At 54.9% G+C, this 24,528-nt stretch overlaps 1 protein-coding gene across 3 annotated transcripts; it reads right to left on the bottom strand.

Moving 5' to 3' along the window:
• Positions 1-422: 422 nt before the first annotated feature.
• NOTCH4 (notch receptor 4) lies at positions 423-23,167 on the bottom strand. 3 transcript variants are annotated; one of them, XM_080938145.1, is made up of 30 exons: positions 23,032-23,167; positions 22,243-22,324; positions 21,855-22,150; positions 20,007-20,354; positions 19,812-19,934; positions 19,479-19,715; positions 19,233-19,388; positions 18,262-18,456; positions 16,419-16,532; positions 15,527-15,640; positions 15,335-15,457; positions 14,464-14,623; positions 13,210-13,355; positions 12,824-12,976; positions 12,079-12,196; positions 11,856-11,943; positions 11,160-11,310; positions 10,609-10,793; positions 7,440-7,695; positions 7,141-7,253; positions 5,721-6,244; positions 4,923-5,306; positions 4,664-4,839; positions 4,071-4,290; positions 3,867-3,936; positions 3,632-3,770; positions 2,622-2,911; positions 2,178-2,325; positions 1,654-1,751; positions 423-1,530 (listed from the first exon to the last, which is right to left on the bottom strand). In XM_080938145.1, the coding sequence occupies exons 1-30, from the start codon at positions 23,093-23,095 to the stop codon at positions 922-924; spliced, it is 5,880 nt and encodes a 1,959-aa protein (XP_080794271.1). In that variant the 5' UTR covers positions 23,096-23,167; the 3' UTR covers positions 423-921. The 3 variants fall into 3 exon arrangements, with proteins under 3 accessions (XP_080794271.1, XP_080794272.1, XP_080794273.1); XM_080938146.1 differs by having other exon boundaries at positions 12,824-12,937; XM_080938147.1 differs by lacking the exon at positions 4,923-5,306.
• Positions 23,168-24,528: the final 1,361 nt, after the last annotated feature.

Genomic DNA, 24,528 nt, shown 5'->3' with positions numbered 1-24,528 from the left:
GGGAAGGGCAGTTCAGCTCCTGTCTGGAAAGTTCAGGGTAGGGGACAGGATATGACAGCCATGCCCTGTAACAGGTAGGGCCTGGGGATTGCTGGGAGAGCCTGGAGGCCCAGTGAGCTCTGGTGTTGTTCCATGTTTGAAACTTAATAGACCACAGTGGCCCTTACCTAACAGAATCACCAAGGGTTTATCGTCACAAGGCACTTAGCACATGGTGAGTACTTTACAAATGGAGGATAACCTTCCAGAATGTCCTTACTGGCTTTACTGGAGATTCTCACTTTCAGTGATGTTCCTCCTAATTTATATTTAAGAGCCCTCTGTCTGTATGAATGAATCTGGAGTACTGAGTTTCCCCAAACACTATGCACTCTTTAGCATCTCACCATCCAGTCCCCCAGAAAATAAAGTAGCACTTCAAATTAGCTTTATTATTCAAAAGTTCGGGGTTCTCAGAGACAGCAGTGGCTAGAAAGCATGGCCTCATTCCTGCACCAGTCTCCTTGTGGGGGAGGCAGAGAGAGGGCAAGGATTCATCAGCTGGATCGGGCACTGGTTAACTTCTAGCGTCTACACAACACCCGGCACATAGTAGGTGCTCAATAAATATCTGCCAGCTACTTGTGGGCAGTGGAGAGCAGAGGCTCCCTTTGGGAAACCATATGCAAGAAACCATTTACACCCAATTTGCCCACAGTTCTTGGTTCCAGTTTAGGGATTCCCAAATCCACTTTGTCCCCTTGTAGCTGCCCTATTTTCCAGAAAAAAGCACGGCCTATCTAATCCGGGCATCCTAACCCCTCTTCCCATTGTTGTACTACTTCTATGGGGAAGACAAGTGGGCATAACCCTAGTTTGGCCTTAAAAATCCGGAGTCTTTCCAACTCGTACGTGTCGCGTCCCTTCCTTCCACGAATCTGCCTAGTTCTGAGTCCTTCCACCCGAGTTTAAGGGGACCTCTTGGTGGACTGGAAGACCCCAGGCAACTTGAGGGGATCCGCGTTCTGGGGACGGGGTCAGGCTGGGAGGCGGGATCTGAGCACTGCAGGCGGAGCCGCAGGCTTCCAGGGTCACCCAGTCTCGAGGCCAGTCATTCTGTGATACTCTAGCCCCGCGTCCGCGGGAGCCCGTGGAAAGCCTGCGGCCGCGCATGGCAGGACCCCCAGAACCCCCAGAGCGGCTCCGGCAGCGGGCATACACCGCCCCTCGGCGCGCTCCCAAGTCCACCGACCAAGTGCGAGCTTGCAGACAGGCTCCGCCCCCGCGCGGGCGCGCTCCCGCAGACAGCGTCCCGCAGCGCGGCGCGGCCCCGCCTCCCGGCGTGGTGCGTGCGTGCGCGCGGGCCTCCGGCGTGGTCGGCCCCGCCCCCTCCAGCAGCGTCAGCAGGTCCCAGTGGCTGCGCTGGCGGGCCACATCTCCTGGGGCCAGCCCGGCCTGGTCCCGCAGCCCCCGGGCCGCCCCGAGCTCCAACAGCAGCTGTGCCACCTCCGCGGCGCCCTCGCGCGCAGCCAGGAACAGCGGCGTCTGCTCCTGAGGGGGAGACCCGAAAGCCCGGGGGCGGGAACGGTCAGGGGGTCCCCGCCCTCCCGCCAGACACTGGGCCCGGCCCCCTTTGAGGGCTTGTTCCAGTGGGGAGGCTGCGACAATGCTCACCCTACTGTCCTGGGCATCTTTATCCGCTCCAGCCTGGAGGAGACTGCGGGCGGCTCGGGCGTTGTTCACAGCAGCGGCCCAGTGCAGTGCAGTTTTTCCTAGGATACCACGTGGGAGCCAGTTACCCCTCAGTTGGGGGTCAGATTCCCACGTTTTAGTTTCCCACGGGTTCTGGCCTTGGTGGTGGTGGGGGGAGGAAGGGAGAGCTACTTGGGTTCTTCCGAGGCGGGAAGCGTTGCCCTGGCAACCGACAGTCGGCTGTAAGAGCTGCCGTGGGCGCGCGGGCGGGACAATGGGTATTGTTCTGGGTTGGTGGGACCCGGGTATCCCCATCCCGTTCCTGTAGGCACTTCTTCCATTCCTGTTTCATGGACTGAGACAAGATGTGTAGTTAACGGTGACGGGGAAACTCGCTCCCTATACCGCTGCAGCATAGGCAAACTCTAGTCTGTCCCTGCTGTGTCTGTATTTTGAACTTCTTCCCGCTCTCCCCAGCATTTCGGTGACAGTGGCTCCATGCATACCCCTTTTATCTCTGGCTCCTACATCTGCTCGGGCTGCGATCAATTCTTCAACCAGGTCCTCCACGGCCAGCCTGGCAGCCAGCATCAAAGGGGTAGTCCCGTCATCTGTGCGTGCGTCCACGGCAGTCTGTCTGCTGGCCAATAGGAGCTGGGGAGACAGATGGGGCCTGTGACCCCTGGGCTACCCCAGCCTTCTAGGTCAGGATCCTCACGCTTTTGTTGCCTGTTTTTGAGACAGTCTTATTATGCAGCCCATAGAGATCTGTCTTCCTCTATCTCCCCAGTGCTGGGGTTATTGGCCCCGTCAACCCTGAAGCCAACTACCTGCCACCTTCCTCTTTCAGGTCTTCAGTCTCGGTTTCCTCCTTGTCAAACCCAGAGAAGACCTCCATTTTACATGTAAGCTTACTCCTACTTCCTTTAGGGACCCTGACGTGTGCCGACCTGGCAAACCTCTCGAGCGTCAGCAGCCACTGCAGTATGAAGTGGGGTGCGCCCTGCCCGGTCCGGCTGATTGGGGTTGGCTCCAGCCTCGAGGAGGCGTCGAGCAGCAGTTGGCCGAGAGAATCGGGCAGCTAGGTGCAGGGGCGTCTCTCCGGTGCCCACAGTGTGAGCCTGGGGGCAGGCGCCTCTATCCAGCAGTGGCTCCCAGGGTTCTGGATTTCCCAGTCTCTGTACAGTCGTGGACTGCACTCCCCCACAGAAGACGGCTGACATCAGGGGTGTCACCCCATCTGTGGATAAGAATGAGTACTGGGCCAATCAGAAGGATATGAGAACAATGAGATGCCCTTCGGGAGAACTGCAGCCATCTTAGCCAAGCTCTACCTTTTGGGAGAGAAGTGGAGAGGAGGTGCTTGAGACAGGTTCTCACTGTGTAGTTCTGACTGTTCTGGAACTCACAAAATCCCCCTGCCTTTGCTTCTCTAGTGCTAGGACTAAAACCTTCCTGCTAGAATTGGAGGTGTGTGGAATTGTTGCCAGCCAAGTGTTGGTTCTTAATTTAGTGGGGTTTTTTTTTGTTTTGTTTTTTGTTTCTGTGTGTGTGGGGGGGGGGGGGGCATTGGCTGTTCTGGAACTGGATCTGTAGACCAGGCTGGCTTCGAACTTACAGTTCCTGAGTGTTTGGATGATTTAGTGTCTTCATCAACCTCTCCGAGTCCCGGTTTTCTCATTAGTAACCGGAGCAGGAAGGCTTTAACTCTCAGAGCTTCTCAGGTTCGAACCTGAGTCAGCTTTACCTCTGGGGCTGTTCCCATTGCTCTGTACCTCAGCTTGCTGAGAGTCGGAGTTTGTTTCCTGACACATCCCCAGATGGTGCTGTTCTCTCTGGGGCCCCTGCTCTGAGAGCCACTACGCTAAAGGATCCAGTTTGGATACTAATGGCCTTTGCTTCTGAAAGGGTCAGGAGTAAGAACCCCTCAGCCCCCACTTGGTCTAGGTTGGCTGTGTACCAGGTCCACAGGTGTCCACATCCGGAACCTCTGATTCACACTCCTGAGGAGGGGTCAGCATGGCTGCCTGTGGGAGCTCTCCACAGCCGCTGTTCAGTGGCCAAAGCTGGTACCTGGAGGTTGTGGCCGTTTCTTCAGCCTTGGGGCAAGAGCAAGGAATAATGAAGGTCATTTGGTTGACCTTGCTACTGTCACCTCCACACCACTCCCCCCACCCCCATTTCACCTGGCCTACCTCTCCCTCTTCAGGGCCCCAGCACATGGCCACTCCATCCTCATCCACTTCTGCCTCTGACTTCAGCACCCTGGATGGGGTGAGTGGGTGATAGGCTAAGGCCAGTCAGCATCGCCCCCCACTTCCGACCCCTCCCACGGCTGCAGGAGTAGTTCTTAGCACTCTTGGCACATCCCTGAATCCCAGACCCTCAAAAAGTCTCACTTGAGACCGATGTTGTCCTCGCCTAGTGGGGGCCTCCGCCGGTGGGGCGCCTGCTGTGTCTGAGGCTTTCGAATGAATCCAGGGGGCAGCCACAGGGCGCCATGCTCCCGCCGCCGGCGCCGAATGAGCTGGAGGACAAGAAGAGCCCCAAGGGCCAGGAGAAGCACCCCAACCACTGGTGAACATAGAATGGGCCAGGGAAGCTGGTTGGCAGGGGGCCCTGGTAGGAGAGAGTCACAGAAAGGGTCCATTCTAGCAGAGTAGCCTGCCTCAGTTTCCTTGCCTGTCTCCTGTAGTTAAATGTGTTAATGGCTAACATGCTTAGAGGAGAGCTCATAGGACATGTTATAGGATAGTTTCTGTTCTTTCTTAGTTGGTAACCCAAGGTTGGTTGTAGGGCTGTGGCAGAGGTTAGTACAAGGTTCTCATGGAAACAGGAAGAGAGACCACTGAATGGATGAGCCACGGGGAGATTCATTCCAAAGAAGAGGTGTTAGGCCATGTCCCCCATGCAGAACGCTTTGGGTTTTGGTTTTATCTCCACCAGAGATGGCGTGAGCTAAGGTCAAGGGCAATGGTAGGGGATCACCTACTGGTCCCTGCTTGAGGGTGAGCAGCCAGCAAGGGTCCAGGCAGCAGGGGCTCCAGAGCTCCCACTGCGGCCATTGCTGCAAGGAAGCGCAGCAGAAGCCCAGAATCCCAGGGGCAGCGGGCCGCAGGATGGTCTGGACCACAGCGGGACAGATCCACTCCCATCACTACCACGAACCTGTGGGAACGGCACTTCAGGCCCTGCTCCCCTTTTGCTCCATCCAAAGAACTAGTGTTTGCTCCCCTCCATGTCTTGCTTACCCTGCACCAAGGGACTCTGTCTCCTTGCCCACGGGCTGAGTGTGAGGGACTTGTCTTTCCCACGAAGAGGAACCCCTAGTTCCACTCAGAGCCTCTTTGGCCCGGATCCCAGGATAGGGGAACACCATGTCCCTGCCTTCACTGTCCTTCCTCACCCAGAGACCGACCCTCAGGGTCAGGGACAGTGCTCGTGCTAGGGCAGGCAGCTGCTGATCCAGGGCTGGGGGACTCAGTACCACCAGCAGGGCCAGGGAGGGCCCCCACTCTGAGTCTTCCCCTTCTGGCCTGCAGTCACCCCCGTCCCAGCCACACTGAGCGTTGTTGCAGCCTTTCTCACAGTGCCCGTTGTGGAAGTGGTCTCGGCAGTACTGGTCATAGGCTGGGCTGTGGGCAAAGGAGGCATGGACTTGGGCTCTTGCCAAATCGGACCCTTCTTCACAGAGAATTACGGTCACTCCATTGCCTCTGGGACTCTGGTTGCTAAAAATGGTGGCCGAACGCACTGATGTCTGAGACCCCTGTTTACGGGGCCAACCTTTCCTGTTGCCCCTGTCTTAGAGAGAGGGTCCAAGACCCTTTCTCTTGGGGGTGTTGTTTGCCAGGGAGGCATTCCATGAGGGCCGGGGGCCTTAGAGTTCTCACAGACAACGCCTGTGTCCCACCATGTTCACCACTCCTTCCCCTGGGTTGGAAACCTGGGATCTTTCTGAGCTCTCTGGAGTCCAAGGCTGGTCATTCTGGAACTGGGGAATGTATGTCTCCCCACCCTTGCCCCGCCCACCCTCATCACAGACTCACGTGCAGGTTGGAGGGATTTCACAGTCATAACCATCAAACAGACATTCCTCAGAGTCGCACTGTGGGTGGCACCGCCCGTCCCGGAAGAGAAGCCAGCACTGGGAATTCGGGGGACAGCCCTTCCAGGGATCTGGGACCCCCAGGGAACAGTCGCCTCCATCCCAGTCCCCTCCTGGGCCACTGCAGCCAGCATCACAGGTGCCATCGCCACCTCGGCCCTGACACCCATTTGCCCCTGGTCTTTGACAGCGGGGCCCTGGAGAGTCAGGAGGGCAGGTGCATTGAAAGCCGGGGTTGCCCAAGCCGGGGGTCTCCGTGCAGCTGCCGTTGTGCAGGCAGGGTGAGGGAGGACCGCAACCTGGTGGAGCTGGAGGTGTCAGACAGTCAGGGCCTCCAAAGCCACTGAGGCAGGCACAGAAGGGTGGGAAGCCTGGCTTAGGGGAGGGCAGACATAGGCCTCCGTTGTGGCAATAATGGCTACCACAGGAAGGGGCTTTGTGGCTGCAGGTGGGGCCTTCGAAACCCTGTGGCAGAGAGAAGAGAAGGCAAAAGGACCTTTCGTTATTCTTTCCTGAAGCAAGTTAGGACAACATGGGGCAGAGGGTTTTAGACTGTCATATATAACAGGGACATCGGAGAGCATCGAGTCCCCTGTAATGGATGTTGTCACTAGGTCTCCTGCTGACTGCACACATGGGCACATTGCCCTTGGTGGGGCTGGGTGGAGCCATGCACACTTTCAGGGTGCAAGTCCAAGAAGACTGATCGTTGCCTGGTGCAGTTGATTGATTACTGTGTCGTTTTAATCTCTGGACACAGGCCCCACACTCTCTTCTTTCCCAGGGTAAACAGGAGGAAGGTGGAAGTAGGGGAAGGTTGGGTTTGACTTGAGAACGTCAGGGTGAGAAAAGAAGGTGTACCCTGTTACCACAAACCAAGGCCTCAGCTCGTTTCTTGTCCAGAGCTCCTCACTTACACCTGTCTCCCCCCATCCCCCAGAGTTTAGAGATCTTGTCTAAAGCCATTCTCGGAAGGGTCGGTTTGTTGTTTCATTTTGCTTTTTGAGACAAGAGTCTGATCTTAGATTCACTGTGAGCCACCATGTGGTTGTTGAGAATTGAACTCGGGACCTCTGGAAAAGCAGCCAGTGTCCTTAACCACTGAACCATCTCACCAGCTCAAATTCATTGTGTAGCCAAGGATGACCTCAAACTCATCATCCTCCTGCCTTGATGCCCAAGGGCAGGGACTACAGAATTGCACCATGCTACGGTCCGATTCTGCCTTACTCCTAACTGCTTCTGAGAGCCATTACTGGGCCCTCTCCAGCAATTCTGACTCCAGGACACCCCACTTATGGCCCTGGGCTTCTCATCTCTCATCGGTATGAGGAGAGAGAAATGTGTGTTGCAGCAGTTACCTTGGGACAGTGGCAGGTGAAGCCAGGGGGTGGTCCTGTTGTGACCTCACAGGACCCTCCATTGGAGCAGGGCTGGCTCTGGCAGAGGTCCATCTTCACCTCACACCGCTGGCCTGTGGTGGGGTGAGATTTGAGGTCACACCTGGCATCAGTGCCTGCCTCCTGACAGTTGGTTCAGCACATATGTGGGCAAGAAGACGCTGGGGACATCTAAGGGGAGAGGTGTAGAGGCAGAGAGTGGGAAGGGGCCATCCTGGTTGCCCTGGTCTTAGATGTGCCCCAGAGATCCCAGGCCTTACCTGTGTGCCCAGGCAGACACTGACAATAGAAGGCATTGGCTAAAGAATGGCAGGCTGCAGTGCCCGAGGGGTGGCAGGGCCGGTCGAGACACTCATCCACATCCCCTTCACAGCGCAGCCCCACAAAGCCTGGAAGGCAGGCACAGTGGAAGCCTCCAGGCCTGGGGGTACAGGTTCCATGGTTGTGGCAAGGCTGGGACTGACAAGCATCATCCTGTACTTTTGAGCAGTTCTGTCCTTCATAGCCGGGAGCACACTGGAGACAGCAGGGGGACAAGTTCAAGGTGGTCGGTCAGCCTCCCGTCTCCTGCCTCGACAGCTGAACTTGTTTCAGCACTACCTGACGTGCTACTGTGCAGTGACAGAGAGCAATCCCTAGTTCCAAACAACGTGGCCACCAAGCATTGCCTCATTTTGGGGGACACCTCTTCCCCGTACCAACTTACCCTCTAGCCTTTCTCATGCATTGGATCATTGGTGTCTGATGATTACCCACTTGGGTCATTCATGTGTGTGTGTGTTTGTGTGTGTGTGCGCGTGCTTGTACATGCATGTGCATGGTGTGTGGAGGTCTGATGTTTACCCACTTGTGTCATATATATTGTGTGTGTGTGACACGTGCCTACACATATGCATGGTGTGTAACGGTCAGAGGACATTTTCCCTCTTAGTCCCCAGGCTCTTCTGCCTTTTGTTTGAGACAGGGCCTCTTCCTGGTTGGGAACTTTGCCATTTAGGCCACTTCTGTCTGCCTACTTCTGCCTCTTGCTGTCTGTGGCATTGCTGGCCTGCGCTGCTGAGATTGGACTTGGGTTTCTGGGAATCTGATCTCAGATCTTTGAGCTAGGATCTTGGCTAAGCCATCTTCCTAGTTGGCCAGGTGGTATTCTAAGTAGCACAGATAAAGGGAGAATTAAAGCTCCCCTGTGTTTCTAGGAAGCACGGGTCAACCAGAGGAGAGAGGTGCTGAAGATCATTGCATAACCCGTGTTTGTAACCTTAAACCATCCTCTTAGCAACTGTAGGGAAAGAGTATCTCACTTAATTCTCGTTCCACAGACAATGAAACAGTTTTCAGAGAAGGTGAAGTGACTTTTGGGTCAAAGCAAGACTGACAGAGCCACACTGTGGCTTTTGTGTGCTAGGGCAAAGTCACGAGCAATATGCTGCCAGGCGGCAAGCCAGAAGGGAGGCTTTGGAAGAATTCAGGGAGTGGCCCAGAGAACGGTAGGAATGCTTGGAGGGCATCTTGGAAACCTGGGGGTGGGGATAGGTGAAGTGGAGGTGGATAAGTGTGCCGAGGTTCACTAATTAGGGCATACCTGTCTTCACTGTGAGGCAGGGTCACCCTTACCCTGGTTCTCTGTCTGCAAAGGCTCATACGGGCTAGAGCCGGTGGTGAGTAGTGTTTGCTTAGCACACACATGGTCCTGGGTTTAATCCCCCAAACTGTATAAAATAGATGTGGGGGTGTATACCTACAGTCCTAGCACTGACTTCACAGAGGCAGGAGAATTCGAGGTCATCCAAAGCAACATAAAGGAGTTCAAGACCAGCCTGGGCTATATGAGACCTTGCCTCAGAAAGGAAGGAAAGAAAGAAGAAAGGATGAAGAGAAGGGTGGGTAGGAGGTGGAGAGAGATGGCTCAGTAGTTAAGAACACAAAAGCAAGTTGGGTGGTGTTAACACATGCCGTTAATCCCAGCCCCTGGGAGGCAGAGGCAGGCAGATCTCTGAGTTCGAGGCCACCCTAGTCTACAGAGTGAAAGACAGCCAGGACTTCACAGAGAATCCCTGTCTCAAAAAACCAACAAACAGAGCAAAAGGACACAGAGGCAGACGCTGGTCTTGCAGAGGGCCTAAGTTCTAGTCCCAGAACCCACATAGGTTAGCACATGGTGCCCGTAATCCAGCTCCAAGGGGATCAGGTACCTCTGGCCTTTGTGGGCCCCAATACTCATGCACACACATCCATAGATAGGGAGTCACACATGTAATTTAAACATTTAAAGAAAATGTTGGCGGGGGGGAGCTGGAGAAATGGCTCAGTGGTTAAGAGTGCTGGCTGCTCTTATAGAGGATTTGAGTTTTGCACCCACATGGCAGCTCACGACTGTCTGAAAGCCCAGTTCTAGGGGCTCTGAGACACACACCAATGCCTGAAGGAGAAGACTGAATAAATTATTCTTAAAAATGTTGGAGATGGTGACTACAAAGTTAAGGGGATCAAAGGCTGTGTTTCTAGGGGCAGAAGGGATGCCTCTGGTGGAGATCATTTTTTGCTTTTGCAGAGGCCTGGGGTTCAATTCCCAGCACCTTCGTGGAGCTTCGTAACCAGTAGCGTCTCCAGTTTCAGGGAATCTGAATCTATCTTCTGACCTCCATGGGTCCCGGACATGCATGTGGTACACATACAGTCAAAATATCATACACATAAAATTAAAAAAAAGAGTTGAGGGCTGGAGAGATGGGTCAGAGGTTAAGAGCACTGACTATTCTTCCAGAGGTCCTGAGTTCAATTCCCAGCACCCACATGGTGGCTCACAACCATCTGTAATAGGATCTGATGCCCTCTTCTGGTGTGTCTGAAGACAGCCACAGGGGACTCACATAAAATAAATGAATACGTCTTTTTAAAAAAGTTGAGTTTCTGAGCAGAGGATTTAAACTGGTTCTGCTATAATTCCAACATTTCCTCTCCTGGATAGCAACCTGGAAAAGCAAGGAAAAGTCCCTCCCCTAGCTCAGGTCACCCTGCAAAGGAAGAGGCAGGAAAAGGCCCCTGGAGGCAAAGCAGCAAGGGGTGTGGGGATGAGGCTCAAAGGCTGAGAAAGTTGGGACAGTGGATCAGGGAGCAGGACAGTGGGGATGGGAGACGGGTGGGAAGATAGGGTAGGCGTCCCTGGAGGGTATTAATCAGAGAGGGATGGCCAGCTTCCCCGGGAGTGGGGTGAAGACTGAGCCAGCCAATGTGGAGGCAGAGGTGGCAGGAGTTTGCTGTCGGTAACAAGGTGGAGGAACAAAAAGAGGAAGTGAAATCACAGCGTTGGGAAATTCTTATGAGGTGGCATGGTCTGACCTGGTGGACGGTTGGGCGTCTGGCTGAAAGAGGACTGGATAAACTAGATCTCACCACCCCTCCCGATCTCTCCTCCGCTGGACCTCTTACCTGGCAGACATAGCCACTGAGCTGGGGCACACAGGTAGCCCCATGATGGCAAGGCTTGGACTCGCAGGGGTTCACATTATCCTGGCATAACTTGCCTTGGAATCCAGGAGGGCAGCGGCAGAAATAGGAGGAGCCCGTGTCAATACAGAGGCCTCCATTCTGACACAGGTCAGAGATCTCTATGCCTGGGAAGACAGACAGACAGACAGACATCTGAGTTGGGTGGGAGGATGCTCAGGGGCCCCTGACACAGAGTGTTCCGTACGAGACTGCGCTGGTGAGATGTTGGTACTGTTGGGTTATATTGGCTCACTCCAGGGTGTTTTGACTCCGGTAGAACTGAATGGCATGGCCCCGGTGGTTGTGTTAAACTAGAGTCTTGTCTTGGTTGATATTGAATATAATAGCAGCACCAAGCTGTGTAGGACTATCCTGTGTGTTGAACTGTAGAATAAATTACTCTTGGCTGTTTCAACTGTGACACAAACTTTGAGGGTTTTGACAAAGGAGGACACCCCTCCCCGACCCTCTGTAGGTCCTGGGTCTGGTACCTTGGCTCATTGCAGCCTTCTGACAGGACAGTGGTAAGTCACAGAGAGCTCCTGTCCATCCCTGGAGGCACAGGCACTGGAAGGAGGGCCCACTCTGGAGGCATCGGGCAGTGTGTGGACATGGCTTCCGGGCACACAAGTCTATCAGGGTCTGAGGGTCAGGAGAGAATGGGAGATGGGAAGGCTTCTGGAACTCAGAGATGAGCTTCTCCAACTGTAGCTCCCTTAAAATCGCTTCTAAGATGACTTGCTTGCAAATGATCTGAGCTGGTGACCCTCTCTGACCTCTGCTTCACATTTCAGAACAGCCTCCAGGATGACAAATGCATCCCACACACATTCTCCCTGCCTGGCGTGTGTGTGTGTGTGTGTGTGTGTGTGTGTGTGTGTGTGTGTAGGGTAGGGTCTTATCTACCCCAGGATGGCCTCAAACTTGCTGTGTAGCTGAGGCTGGCCTTGAACTCCTGATCCTTCTGCCTGTGCTTCCCAAGTGTTGGGATTATGGATGTATACCACCAGGCCCCCAGATTTTCTTTCCTTTCTTCACCTCACACCCAAATGAGATGCTCCTGGGCATCCATATGTCCCTTCACGTGAACATCTGTCCGAGTTTCCCCGCTGCCCACCCTTTAGATTCCAAGATGCCTAGAGCTCTCCGGCCTCGCTCACGGACACATCTGGGCCATGGCTCCTCACCTGGCAGCTGCTTCCCGTGTAGCCAGGGCTGCAGAGGCAGCGGGCCCCTTGAGGTGTGTCTTGGCAGGTTGCCTTGTTCCTGCAGGGGCTGGACAGCACAGAGACAGTACTGCAGGAAGGTCTGGGAGATGGGGAGGGAGTAACAAGCCCAAGGAGAGGTAGAGACTCATAGGGGAGGCTGAGGCTTCCTCTGCTCCTTTTGGGGGCCTCATGTCACGCTTACCTGTCTGCACAGCTGGGGCCGATCTTCTTCTCACAGTGCAGACCCTGGAAGCCAGTGGCACAGAGGCAGACGAAAGTGCCTGGCTTGCTCACACAGGTACCCCCATTGAGGCAGGAGGCTGGAGAGAGGAGTCTGTGAGAGCTTGGGTTCCATGCCCGTGACCTTGGTCACACACAACACAGGGGATGTATACCTCTCACCAATACAACTTACTTCTGTCCAGTTATCTATTAAACATTTGTTTTTATATCTATCCACTTATCTATTTAATAAATAATTTAATAAGTAAATGTACGTTTATATACATTCACACACACATACACACACATGTACACACAGCGGGGTTCTGTGCTTGTCACAGTGGACATGAGGAAGTCAGAGGACAGCCTGAGGGGTCAGTTCTCTTCTGCCATGGGAATCCTAGGGCTCGGTGACAAGGACCTGGGCCCTCAGAGCCATTTCTCAATCTCTAATGTGTTTGACAGGGCCCCTTTGAAGTGGACATGTAAGCCAAGAATGACCTTGAACTCCTGTCCTCTGCTTCCAGCTGAGGGCTAGGGTTGGTTCCATGTGGGCACCACCATGCCTGAAACAGTGGACACTGAATCTAAGGCTTCGTGGGCACTAGCCATGTCCTCTACCTCTCAACTATATCCCCAGCCTACAGTTAAAACGTCAGAGCAATGCGACCCCCCAGCCCCAGCCTCTGTAACCGGCTCTGGTTCGGACCGAGAACAGTACTTACCAGACACACAGTGGTCCACCGCAGTCTGGCAGTGGGGACCTGTGTGGCTTGGAGGGCAGGTGCAGGAATAGCCTCCAGGGTGGATGCTGCAGGAGCCGCCATTGAGACAGGGCCCTGAGTGACAAGCTGTTACTTCCTCACTACAGGTCAGCCCTAAGGGAACAGGTGAGCTCTGAAAATGTGGGGTTCCCTCTCTCTCTGTCTTCTACTTCACCCATCCTTCACCACCCTACTTCACTGCCCCCTCCAGCCTCTTCCTTTACACCCATCCCCAAGAATTACCCATGCCCCCTCCAGCCCATAGAATTCTCCTCCAGGAGGTTGCAGCCCCGGGTTGGATGTGTGGGACTACACGCTGCAGTGTATATGGTGTAGGGGAGACTCACCCCTGTAGCCTGTGGGGCAGGTACAGTTGTAGCCAGAGGGCTGTGGGTGGCAGGTGCCCCCATGGGCACAGGGTGTGGAGAGGCAGCTGCCCAGCTCTGTCTCACATTCTGGTCCCGTCCAGCCCTCGTCACACACACACAAGGATCTGGTCATAAAGAAGAAGCAAAGGGTCCTTTTCTTTCCCCCTCGCTTTGTCGACTGGACCCTTAAGACCGGCTTCGTTTTGGCTTTGAGAGTCTCATTAGCCTCCTTCTCTCTCCGCTAAGAGTTATTCTACTTGTAATTTTATGTTTGTGGGTGTTTTGCCAGTATATTGTGCCTGGTGCCCGTGGAGGCCGAAAGAGGACATCAGGTCCTCTGAACTGGATCTGAGCTGCTACGTGGATGCTGGGAGTCAAACTCCTGACCTCTGCAAGAGCCCCTGCTACTCTCAGCCACTGTTTCTCCACGCTGGGCTGTGGCGGTGCACATTGCCATTAATCCCAGCACTGGGGAGGCAGAGGCAGGAGGATCTCTGTGAATTTGAGGGCAGCCTGGTCTACAGAGTGGGTTCCAGGACAGCCTGGGCTACACAGAGAAACCCAAACAAAACACCAAAACAAATAAAGCAAAGAAGAAGGAGAGAAGAGGAGGAGGAGGAGGAGGAAGGAGAAAGAAAAAAATTGAGGGAGAAAAGGGGGCATGTCTTAGGTAGCTCAGGCTAGCCTCTGGTCTTCCAAATTACTATGTAGCTGTGGATGAGATACTCTACCAACTAAACGCTCTCTCTCTCTCTCTCTCTCTCTCTCTCTCTCTCTCTCTCTCTCTCTCTTCCTCCCCCCCCTCTCTCTCTCCCCTCCTCCTCCCCTGTCTTTCTCTCCTCATTATCCCTAATCTTTATCCCTATCTCTTTCTCTCCAGGGTCTGCTGTAGCCCAGGCTAGCCCCAGAGCTCACTATTTAGCTGAGTGTGGCTTTGGTTCTATCTGCCTTTCCTTGGCAAGCGATGACACACCCGTTATGCCCTGTGTTGGGAAGTGTCCACACAAAGATGCCTATAGGTATTAACGTGAGGAGAGCTGTTTACACTCCCGTCTTTGCTTCTGCCTCCTTTGCAGGGCTCAAACCTTCCCTCCTCCACTCCTCAGCTATGCTCCCCCTTTCCCGAGGAAGCTGGCTCCTTTCTGTCCCCACATTGGTCATGTCCCCCTGGCCTGCACCTGCCTCTGCTGTTTGTCCTAGCTGAGGCTGATGGGAGGAGGCTGGAAGGGGTACCTCTGGCAGTGACCATGGTAGCAGGGGCAGTTGTCCTCGGCAGGAGCACAGCCAGGACGCCCATCAGGGCACAGGCAGGAGGCTCTGTGTTCCTGAACTTGGCACTGCTGTCCAGGTCGGCACAGGTTGGGGGTACACAAGGGAACCTCACAAAGTTGACCTGTGTGGGAGGGTTCAAGGAGATGAGTCTGAGAGGAAAGAAAGTCCCTTTGTGTCCTGAGGGTCAAAGGCCACCTCCCAGATGTGGCTTCCACGTCCCCAGTGCATAAGTCCTTTCTCTGCTCTCTTATCACATTCTTGTCCTTGTGCATTTTCTCCCTGTGTTCCCAGAGTGGTGTGTGTGAGTGTGTGTGTGTGTGTGTGTGTGGTGTGTGTGTGTATGTGTGTGTGTGGTGTGTGTATGTGTGTATGTGTGTGTGTGTGTGTGTGTGTGAGATGTGTATAAATGTGAGTGTGTGGTGTGTGAGTGGTGTGAGTGGTGTGTGTGTGTGTGTGTGTGTGTGTGTGTGTATTGGCAGGCATGGGCCATAGGTGCACGAGTGTCCAGAAGATGATGTCACAGAGTTTGTTCTCCCCATCCACCGTCCCCTGGGTTCTGAGTTCCGAGCGCAGGCGGTCAGTTCACGATTGCCTGCTTTTACTCTCTCATTCATCCATCCTGTCCTGTTTGGTGCGGTGCTGGGCCCCGAACCCAGGGACTCCTGCACACAGGGCAAGGTCTTTGCTTCTGAGCCACACCCCTAGCTCTCACTGTGAGTTCCTTTTGTAGGGAGGGCCACTCTCATTCTGTTCGCCTGTCCTGAACTCCCAGCACCCACCAGCAGCCCCTCCCCACCACCAGTGGGCTCAGGTCCTTCTCTTGTCCCCTGACCTGTGAAGCCAGGACGGCAGAGGCAGAAGAACGCTCCAGGGAGATCAAGGCAGCTGGCTCCCACGGGGCAGGGGTCACTCAGACATTCGTCCATGTCGGTCTCACAGTGTGGCCCTTCAAAGCCTGTGGCATAGGGCTGGGTCAGGGATTGCACAGACAGTCCCCTCTCCTAGGGACCGAGCCTCAGTTTACCTGGGAGACACTCGCAGTGGAAGGCTCCAGGCTGGTCTTGGCAGTGCCCCCCGTTGGCACAGGGACTGCTGCCACACTCGTCCATGTCTTTCTCACACCTGGCACCAGTGAATCCTGGAGGGGAGGGGAAGGGAGGGTGTTCAAGGAAGTGCAGAGAGGAGCAGGGAGAACAGAGGCGAGTCTTCTGAGGAGACTCCGGGTGTGTGGGCAACACAGGCAGTGGAGTGGAGCTCAGCCCCTGCTGCCCGCTGGGCTGTGGGCAATCGACCCAGGTTCCCTTCCAGCTCCCATTTCTTCCTGTGTAAGAGGGAGTAGCAACGGAGCCTGGGGTGTGTTATGGCTCAGAGGTGGATGTTTACCCAGCATGTGTGAGACCCTGCCTCCTGTCCCCAGCACTGGTATAGAAAGAACCTGTCTCTGGGCTGGAGAGATGGCTCAACATTTAAGAGCACCGGCTGCTCTTCCAGAGGCTCTGAGTTCAATTCCCAGCAACCACTGGGTGGCTCACAACTGGCTGTAATGGGATCTGGTGCCCTCTTGTGGCCGGCAGGTGTACATGCAGCTAGAACACACTCATTTTTCATAGACATAAAAATAAATCTCAGAAAGAAAGGAAGGAAGGAAGAGCCTGTTTCCAGGTACCATGGGAAGGAGACATTCTCTGTGCCTGTGGTGGCCCAGCTGAAGCTGGCCTGGACCGACATGAATGGGAGCCACTGAGAAAAAGAGACTTGTCCGGACAGAAGCAGGTGTCTAAGGGGAGACTTGGGGATGGGTGGAAGAGTTTGGAGAGCTGAGAAGGAGAGGGAGAAACACAGGCTGCTTTTGGGGCAGGGAGCTGGTCTCAGGTTCCCTGGGGACTGAGGTTGGCTTGGCCAGAATCTTTACCCACCAGGAAGGCAGAGGCACAGGAAGCCGTTGGGCAGGTCCTGACAGGCAGCTCGGTTCAGGCAGGGGTTAGAGGCACACTCATCGGTCTCCACTTCACAGAGCCTCCCTTCCAAGCCTGGCACAGATGGGGTGAGAAGTGGCTAAGCCGGGACCAGTGGCTTTCTGCCTGGGGTACCTGGGCTCCGAAGCAGCTCTGTCCCTTGTGCTGTGCTGATGAGCACTGGGGCTCACTGGAGTGTGTGTGTGTATGTGTGTGAGGCATGTCTGCCTCCCTCGGGCTTAAGGCTCAGAGAGCAGGGGCCTTGCAGAGGGCTGAGAGGAAGTGTGTTCGAAGCCCTTTCCGTGTACCTAGAGTGTGAGGCTCGCCCAGTGGGCTGCCCAGCCTGGACATTCTTAAAGTACAGGTGGGAAGTGGACACTGCCTGGAGGGTGAATCAGCCCTCATGTACTATGTAGGTCTCTGTGCCATGGGTGGTGGTGATGATGGTGGAGGTGGTGATGGTGGTGGTGATGGTGGTGGTGGTGATGAGGATGGTGGTGATGATGGTGGTGGTGGTGGTGATAGTGGTGGTGGTGATGGTGGTGGTGATGGTGGTGGTGGTGGTGATGGTGGTGGTGGTGATGGTGATGGGGATGGTGGTGGTGGTGGTGGTGGTGGTGATGGGGATGGTGGTGGTGGTGGTGGTGGTGGTGATGGTGGTGTGGTGGTGGTGGTGATGGTGATGGGGATGGTGGTGGTGATGGTGGTGATGGTGGTGATGGTGGTGAAGATGGTGGTGGTGGTGATGGGGATGGTGGTGGTGATGGTGGTGATGGTGGTGGTGATGGTGGTGATGGTGGTGGTGGAAGTGGTGGTGGAAGTGGTGGTGGTGGTGGTGGTTATGGTGGTGGTGATGGTGGTGATAGTGGTGGTGGTGGTGGTGGTAGTGATGGGGATGGTGGTGGTGATGGTGGTGGTGATGGGGATGGTGGTGTGGTGGTGGTGGTGATGTGGTGGTGGTGATGGGGATGGTGGTGGAGGAGGATTTGAAGAAAGGCAGATTTGCTCCTATTTTTCACCCTTGGTTTTCCCTTAGTCTTTGTGGTCTCACGGTCAGCCCCTCACCTCCCTGCGTCCCTTCTTCCTGCGGATCTGACTTGGTTCCCTGCTACCTGTAACCTGTCCCTTGGATGACTGAACACTTTTGTTACATCTCTGTGCTTGTCTGTGTGTGACCTGAGCCACCATGTGTGGGTGCTGTAGGGAGTGGGGTGCGGCGGTTAACACTGCTGACGCCCGAGGTGGAGGCTGGGCCCTGTTCTCACTGCAGGCGTGACCTTGGGTAAGTCACCCCATCTCTTTGTGTCCAGTTTTTCAATTCTGAGATGGGGATTCCCTCCCTAATAAGATTGTCATGGTGGTGTGTGGGAAGCTTTCCAGCACTCACATCCGATGCACCAACTCCAGCACAACACCCGTGTGGACTTCAGTCACACACTTCATCTCTATGTGGTAGAGTGTGTGTGGAAATTCTGGGTTGGCATGTGCGCTAACTGCCTTTCTGTCTTCTCTATGTACAGTGGGCCAGGACGTACATTCCGTGATGATCATGAAGTGGGTGTGGCACCGTATCCCTGAAGGATGCGGTGAAGGATGCGGTGAAGGATGCGGTGAAGGATGCGGTGAAGGATGTGGTGCACGCTCACTGCAGGGCAGCTTGCCCTTCTAGGGGTCGGGAGTCCCCAGTTTTAGCTCGGGCGCAGGGAGAGAAAGATGCTTGCCAGAGACACCAGCGCCAGGCAGTTCCCCTTGGGTTCAAAGTTAGTTCTCCGCCTCGCCCACCCACGGTCCCACCCAGCTCTACCTGGTGGGCAGAGGCAGTGGAAGGTGGCAAGCAGGTCCAGGCAGGTGCTGTCCGGGTGGCAGGGCTGTGACAGGCACTCATTGTGGTCAGTCTCACAGCGGGAACCCGTGTAGCCGGGCGGGCAGAGGCAGTTGAAGGAGCCAGGGGTGTTGACACAGGAGCCGCCATGTTCACAGGGACTGGGTCCTTGCTGGGCTGGGAGGAGAGAAGATACGGGAGTCCATGGGGACAGGGGTGGAGAGGACAAGGAGGCGGAACTAATGGGGAAGGTGTGAGGGGCGCATGGGGCTCTGTACTTATAATGGAGGATGACGGGACAGTGTGTGGATCTGGAGAAGAGCTGAAGCAAATCCAGACTCATAAATAAGCTGTTTGGGGTTTTTGTTTTATATATATATATATATATATATGTTATGTTATATATATATATGTTCACACACGCACACACACACACACACACACACACACACACACCACTTTGTGTGTATGGTATGCATTTGTGTGTGTTGTTATTGCTGGGAATTCCCCTCGGCTGCCCTTACTTCCCGAAGCAGAGGTCTCTGGATCAGACAGTTTGTGGGTGTAGCTATTCTGCCCAGTCAGCTTGTCTGGGCACCCCCTGCCATTGCCTTCTGAAGCTGGAATGACAGAGGGGACCCTCATGCTCACTTGGTACTGGCCACTTACGTGGGATCTGGGGATTTGAACTTGCGTCCTCACTCCCTTATGGCTACTGCTTTAACCATGGACCCATCTCCGCAGCCCCACCAGGGTCTCAAGAATCTCCAGATGTCCCAGAACACATATATGGTTGAAGTTTTCTCCCGCTCTGATCCGCTACCTCTGGGATTGTAGGCATGCACCACCACGCCCGGTTTAGGTTTTCAGTTTGATAAAGTAGCTGCTCTGCCTGTCCTCTGTTGGGAACGGAGGCTGTGGGTGGCCTCAGGGACTCTGCTGGGGACCCTCACCCATTTGGCACTCATCCAGATCTTGGTGGCAGGTGGGTCCTGAGTAACCAGGCTGGCATAGGCAGAGGGTAGAACCCGTCAGAGGGTTGGTGCTGCACTGAGCACTGACGTGGCACGGCTGCCTCAGACACATGTCTTCCAGGTGGCACAGGAGGCCTGCGGCAGTCCGAGGGGCAAGGCTCTAGCAGGCTGCTCGGGGCTCTCTCTTGCCCCCCATGTCTTCCCCACCATGCCCTCTGTCTGCACCTGTGCGTCCAGGTGGGCAGAGGCAGGAGAAGGAGCCCACTCGGTCGATGCAGGTGGATCCCGGGGCACAGGTGGCGGCCACGCAGTCATCCAGGTTCTCGTCACAGCCTGCGCCACCCCAGCCGCTCGCGCACACACAGTGAAAGCCATCCGCTGAGTTCTGGCAGGTGCCGCCATTTCTGCAGCGAGGGGGACCCTGGGCTTCACATTCATCTACATCTTCAGAGCAGTCCCAGCCTGCAAGGGGCACGGAGAGGGGACAAGGGCTGGCACTGGGAGCCTCGTAGGGAGGGAGGCCAGGAGCAGGCCACGAACTTGGTTTGAAGAACTCACCCTTCCACGTCTTTGGGCAGAGGCAGGTGTACGTGCCCAGCCCATCCAGGCAGGTGGCCCCGTTCTGACACTGGTGACTGACACAGTCGTCTGGATTCACCTCACAGTTTAGGCCCGTGAAACCTGCCAGGATCATGGAATCAACCATGGAGTCCTACTGAGGGTGGAGGGGTGCAGAGCCCCAGGAGGTTTTACCTGGGGGACAGAGGCAGAGATGAAAGATGGTGTCTCCCTCTGACACTAGCTGGCAGGTGCCTCCGTTGAGACAGCTTCCGGGAAGGCAGGCTCCCTTCCTGAGCTTGCACTGTGGACCTTCCTGCCCCACAGGGCAGAGACACTGGAAGGAGCCCAAGGTGTTGTGACAGGAGGTGCCCTGAGGGCAGGGTCCCGGCTCCAGGAAGCATTCATTGACGTCACGTTCACAGGTGTGACCCTCGAAGCCGGGTGGGCAGCGGCACTGGATCTGGGGGTATGTGGCCAGGCACACGCCTCCGTTGGCACAGGGGTTGGCTGAGCAGAAGTCTCGGAGCTGGCACTGCTCACCTGCAGCAGGGGACAGGGTTAGAGGGGGGGGCTGTTTCAGGCACTGACTGGGCCTATTTATGCTTCTCCGCTTGCTCAGTGTTCTGTGTGCAGCCCCGCCCTCTTTTCCTGTTTCCTCAGGCCTGTTTACCCTGGCGCTCCAGGCCTGTCTTAGTCCTGCTGTACATTGAGAGGCTTGTATGTAGACTGTTCACACCCTCTCCTTTGGAGAACACGCGTCACTAACGGTGGGACTTTTACAAATTGGCTTACCCGAGAAAACTTGGGACAAGTGTTCCTTGCAGTGGTCACCTCCTGGGGAGGCGGAAGAACCGCAGTGGTTTCCTGCTACGGTCACTTCACCTCTCTGAGTAAATTCCTTGTTGCTATCGTTTAGATTTTGGTTTTCTTTAAGGCGAGGTCTGATATCAGCATATATCTAAAGATGACTTCCAACTTCTCTTTCCCTTTTTTCAACACAGGGTCTCTGTACCTGGCTCTGGCTGTCCTGGAACTCTCTCTGTAGATCAGGCTTCTCTCAGACTCACAGAGATCCTCCTGCCTCTGCCTCCTGAGTGCTGTGGCCACCGCCCCACCGCCCAGCCTGACTTTGAACTGCATCCTGAGTGTGGGCATGTGTTTCAGTGGCTACAGATTACTCACCATTACTCAAAGGCCCATACACGCTAGGCTAACACCGCCAGCTCAGCTACCATCTCTAACCCTGTTTTCTGCCCTTTTGTTTCTCTCCATCAGCTGTGTGGTGTGGATCCCACGACTGAACTCAGGCCGCCAGGATTGGCAGCAGGTGCTATCTACTGAGCCATCTTGCTGGCCTGATTGTTCCCTGTTCTTTACTCTCCCCTGTCCCCCATTTTACATGTTTTGTTTTTTATGTTTACAGGTGTTTGGCACATATCTGTATGTCTGTGTACCAAATGTGTGTCTGACAGCTGCAGAAGCCAGAAGATACGTCAGTGAGGGAGTTTCTGAATGCAGGCAGCATCACTCCTGGATGGCCGTTCTGGACTGCACACAAAGAAAGCAAGCTGTGTACCAGCACTTATCTCTGTCCACGTGCTACTCAGCTGTGTCTACCTACAGCCTAGATTACCAGAGAAGAGGAATTGCCTAGATCAGGTTGGCCTGTGGGCTTGTCTTGGGGGTCGTCTAGGTTGATAATTAATGCAGGAGGGCTCAGCCCATTGTGGGCGGCACCATTCCCTAGGTGAGGGTCCCGCACTATGTACTGCAGGAGAAAGCTAGACGACACCAAGCAAGCAAGGGTGTTATTCTCTCTGCTCTTGACTGTGGATGTTGTGTGATTGGCAGCTTTGGGTTCCTGCCTTGACTTCTGTTCAATAATGGGCTGTCACCTCTACCAGGACTTCCCTACCATGATTCTGCACCCTCAGACCTTGGAGCCAGAATAAAGCCTTCCTTCCTTCAGACAGCTACCACCGTTCTGGGGGAGTTTAGTCACAGCAACAGAATGACGGACATGCTCCTGCTTGTACTCACCTGTCCACCCGGGCTCGCAGGAGCACTGTGGGAGGCCTGAGGCCTGAACATAGCAGCGACCCCCATTGGAACAGAAAGAAGGTGGACAGAGTTCTTCCAGATGGGTTTGGCATCGATCACCAGTGAAGCCAGAGGGGCAGGTGCAGGAGAAGTGGGGAGTCAGTGGAGAAGAGGGGCTAGGGGAGCTTGGGGCTGTGGGGAGCAGGGCTTGGCAGCTGCCACCATTCCTGCAGAGTTGGGTATCCCGGCAGGGGTCAGGAAACTGGCAAGTATCACCCAGGAATCCAGGGGCACACCTGGGGGTAGAGGAACATTTCAGGCCAGTGGCCCCTCTTCCTTATCTCCCTCCTCTGTCTCCCCAGGTCCCACTCCGGTGAAGCACACTCACTGGCAGGTCCCTTGTCCCTGAGGTAGCTTCAGGCATGTGCCTCCATTGGCACAGGGCTCTGGGGATCCTCCACACAGAAGCTCTGGAGAAGAGACTGGAAGATGAGATGGAGCCCAAGGGCCTTGGCTCCTCCCCCCAGGCACTCCTTACAGGGCAGCTCAGCACCCCTCCCCGCCCCCAGTGTGGCCCAGGGGCTCGGTGCTGTATCCACCCTCTCTCTCCTTCGCACACCCAGTCTCCACAGGGTCCCTTTGTCCCAGGCCTTCCATTCATGCCTGGTTATTACTCCACCCCCTTCCTGTTTATTCTCCAAGTCTCCCAAGTTCAGTTCAGCTCCATCTCCCGGAAGCAGGACAACAGGGGTTAGGAGGGAGCCAAGGGCACTCCTGGGATGTGAATGGCTGAGACACCTGAGGGATTTCCTTCAGGAGAGGCCAGAAGGGGAGCTGGTGGGCCCTTCTCTGTCTCCATCTCTCGCCTGCTGCTCCTCTCTTCCCCATAGCAGGCAGCCCACTGTTCCTCCTGTCTGTCCCACACCACAAGCCCTCTGCCTCTTCCTCTAAGACCAGCTGGCTTCTCCCCGGGTGTGGGCACCCTCCTTCCCACCCCACAGCAGTCACCACACCGAGCGGTTGTTCCCATGTGAGGGGACAGAATCCCCTCCCTCCAGTGTCCCTTTAGAGCCTGGGGCTCAGCTCTCTTCCCTGAGCTCACCAAGCATCTATCTCCCCAAGAGAGATATGGCCCTACCCCTACACCCCCCACCCTTCACCTCTGGCCGTGCCTCACCTCTGGTCAGGATGACTGGGAAACTGAGGAACAGCAGCAGCAGCAGCAGAGAGTGGAGCTGCATCCCAGAGCGCCTGTCCCCGGCGCCTCTCCCTCTTCAGGCAGGGGACCCTCAGAGCCCTTGTGGCCAGGCAAGGCCACCTCCCCGCCTCTACCGCCCTTCTTCCTCCTGGGCCTGCTGCACACGCCTGCCTCAGTCTGAGCTGTTTCCTGAGTCACACAATGTCCTGGACACCCTACTGTTGGGGGTGGGGGGTGAGAGGTTGGTGTGTGTGTGAAGGAAAACGAAGCAGGAGTGAGGGAGGGGCCTCCCTGAGAAGCAAATGTCTCGGCCAAGGCCGGCCTGGGTAGGTGAAAGGACCAGGGGAGCTGGTTTGCTGTTAGGGCCCAGGGTGTGTGGGGGGGTCAGCCAAATGGGGGAGTCCTTGTCTTTTAGTTGTCACTATGGTTTCCTTTTCACAGGACTGGAAGTGGTAAGTGGCGGTCACTGTGCCCCAGGAAGGGAGGTCACAGACAGAGGTGTTGGGACAAGTAGAGGATTCTCACTTTCTGATGTAACACACCCATTTCCCAAAGGAGCAGCAACTTGTCCTGAACTGAAGCCGGTTACTTCAGAGGCAACCCAGGGGGTCTTCAGACCTTCCCTTGGCCCTCTCTGGGGATATTATTTTTTAAAAGGTGTTTTGAGACAGGATCTCACTGTGGACATAGTTTTGGCTGGCCTGGCACCTGTGGGCATCTTCTGCAGTTGTCACCGGGCTGCTGAGGTTATAGGCATGTGTGTGACTTCATGCCTGGTGTCTTTCGGAGAATGGACAAGATTGATCGTCCACCGCCATGAGTCTGGCCACAACCTGCTGGGTTGCTTTTAGTATAGTGTGTGTGTGTGTGTGTGTGTGTGTGTGTGTATGTGTGTGTATGTGTGTGTATGTGTGTGTATGTGTGTATATGTGTGTATGTATGTGTGTGTATATGTGTATATGTGTATGTATGTGTGTGTATGTATGTGTGTGTATGTGTGTATGTGTGTATGTGTATGTGTGTGTGTGTATGTGTATGTATGTGTGTGTATGTGTGTGTATGTGTGTGTATGTGTGTATATGTGTGTATGTATGTGTATGTATGTGTGTGTATGTGTGTGTGTGTGTGTGTGTCCTTCCTTCAGAGTGGAGTGTAAAATATTGTCACTACTAATAACAAAGAGGCACTCTATTTCACCCACCTCTACCTTCCTCTCCCACAAAGGATGCTGGGATACAGTCAAGACATAAAATTTAAGTCATCTACAAAAAAGGATAACCATAAAGGGAATTAATTGCCTTGAAAAGTTTCTGCTCCCTCCCTTTATTCCCAACCAACCAAAAAAGCCAACTTTGGACAAGGTCTTGTTCTGTAGCCCAGGCTGGCCCGGAACTCATCATGTAGTGCAGGCTAGCCTCAAACTCACTAATCTTCCTGCCCCAGTCTCCTAAATGCTGCCATTACAGTATTCCCTGT

The sequence above is a fragment of the Micromys minutus genome (genome assembly GCF_963924665.1).
Source record: "Micromys minutus genome assembly, chromosome: 25".
Lineage (NCBI taxonomy): Eukaryota > Metazoa > Chordata > Mammalia > Rodentia > Muridae > Micromys > Micromys minutus.
This window is presented reverse-complemented; position numbering and strand designations above follow the sequence as displayed.

Excerpts from the sequence above, each read along its gene's own strand:
- NOTCH4 (XM_080938145.1), bottom strand. The coding sequence starts at position 23,095 with ATGCAGCTCCACTCTCTGCTGCTGCTGCTGCTGTTCCTCAGTTTCCCA. Across the intron at positions 22,325-23,031 it reads CCCAGTCATCCTGACCAGAG|AGCTTCTGTGTGGAGGATCC; the intron begins GTGAGGCACGGC and ends TCTCTTCTCCAG. Across the intron at positions 14,624-15,334 it reads CTGCCGTCCTGGCTTCACAG|GTCAACTTTGTGAGGTTCCC; the intron begins GTCAGGGGACAA and ends CCTCCCACACAG.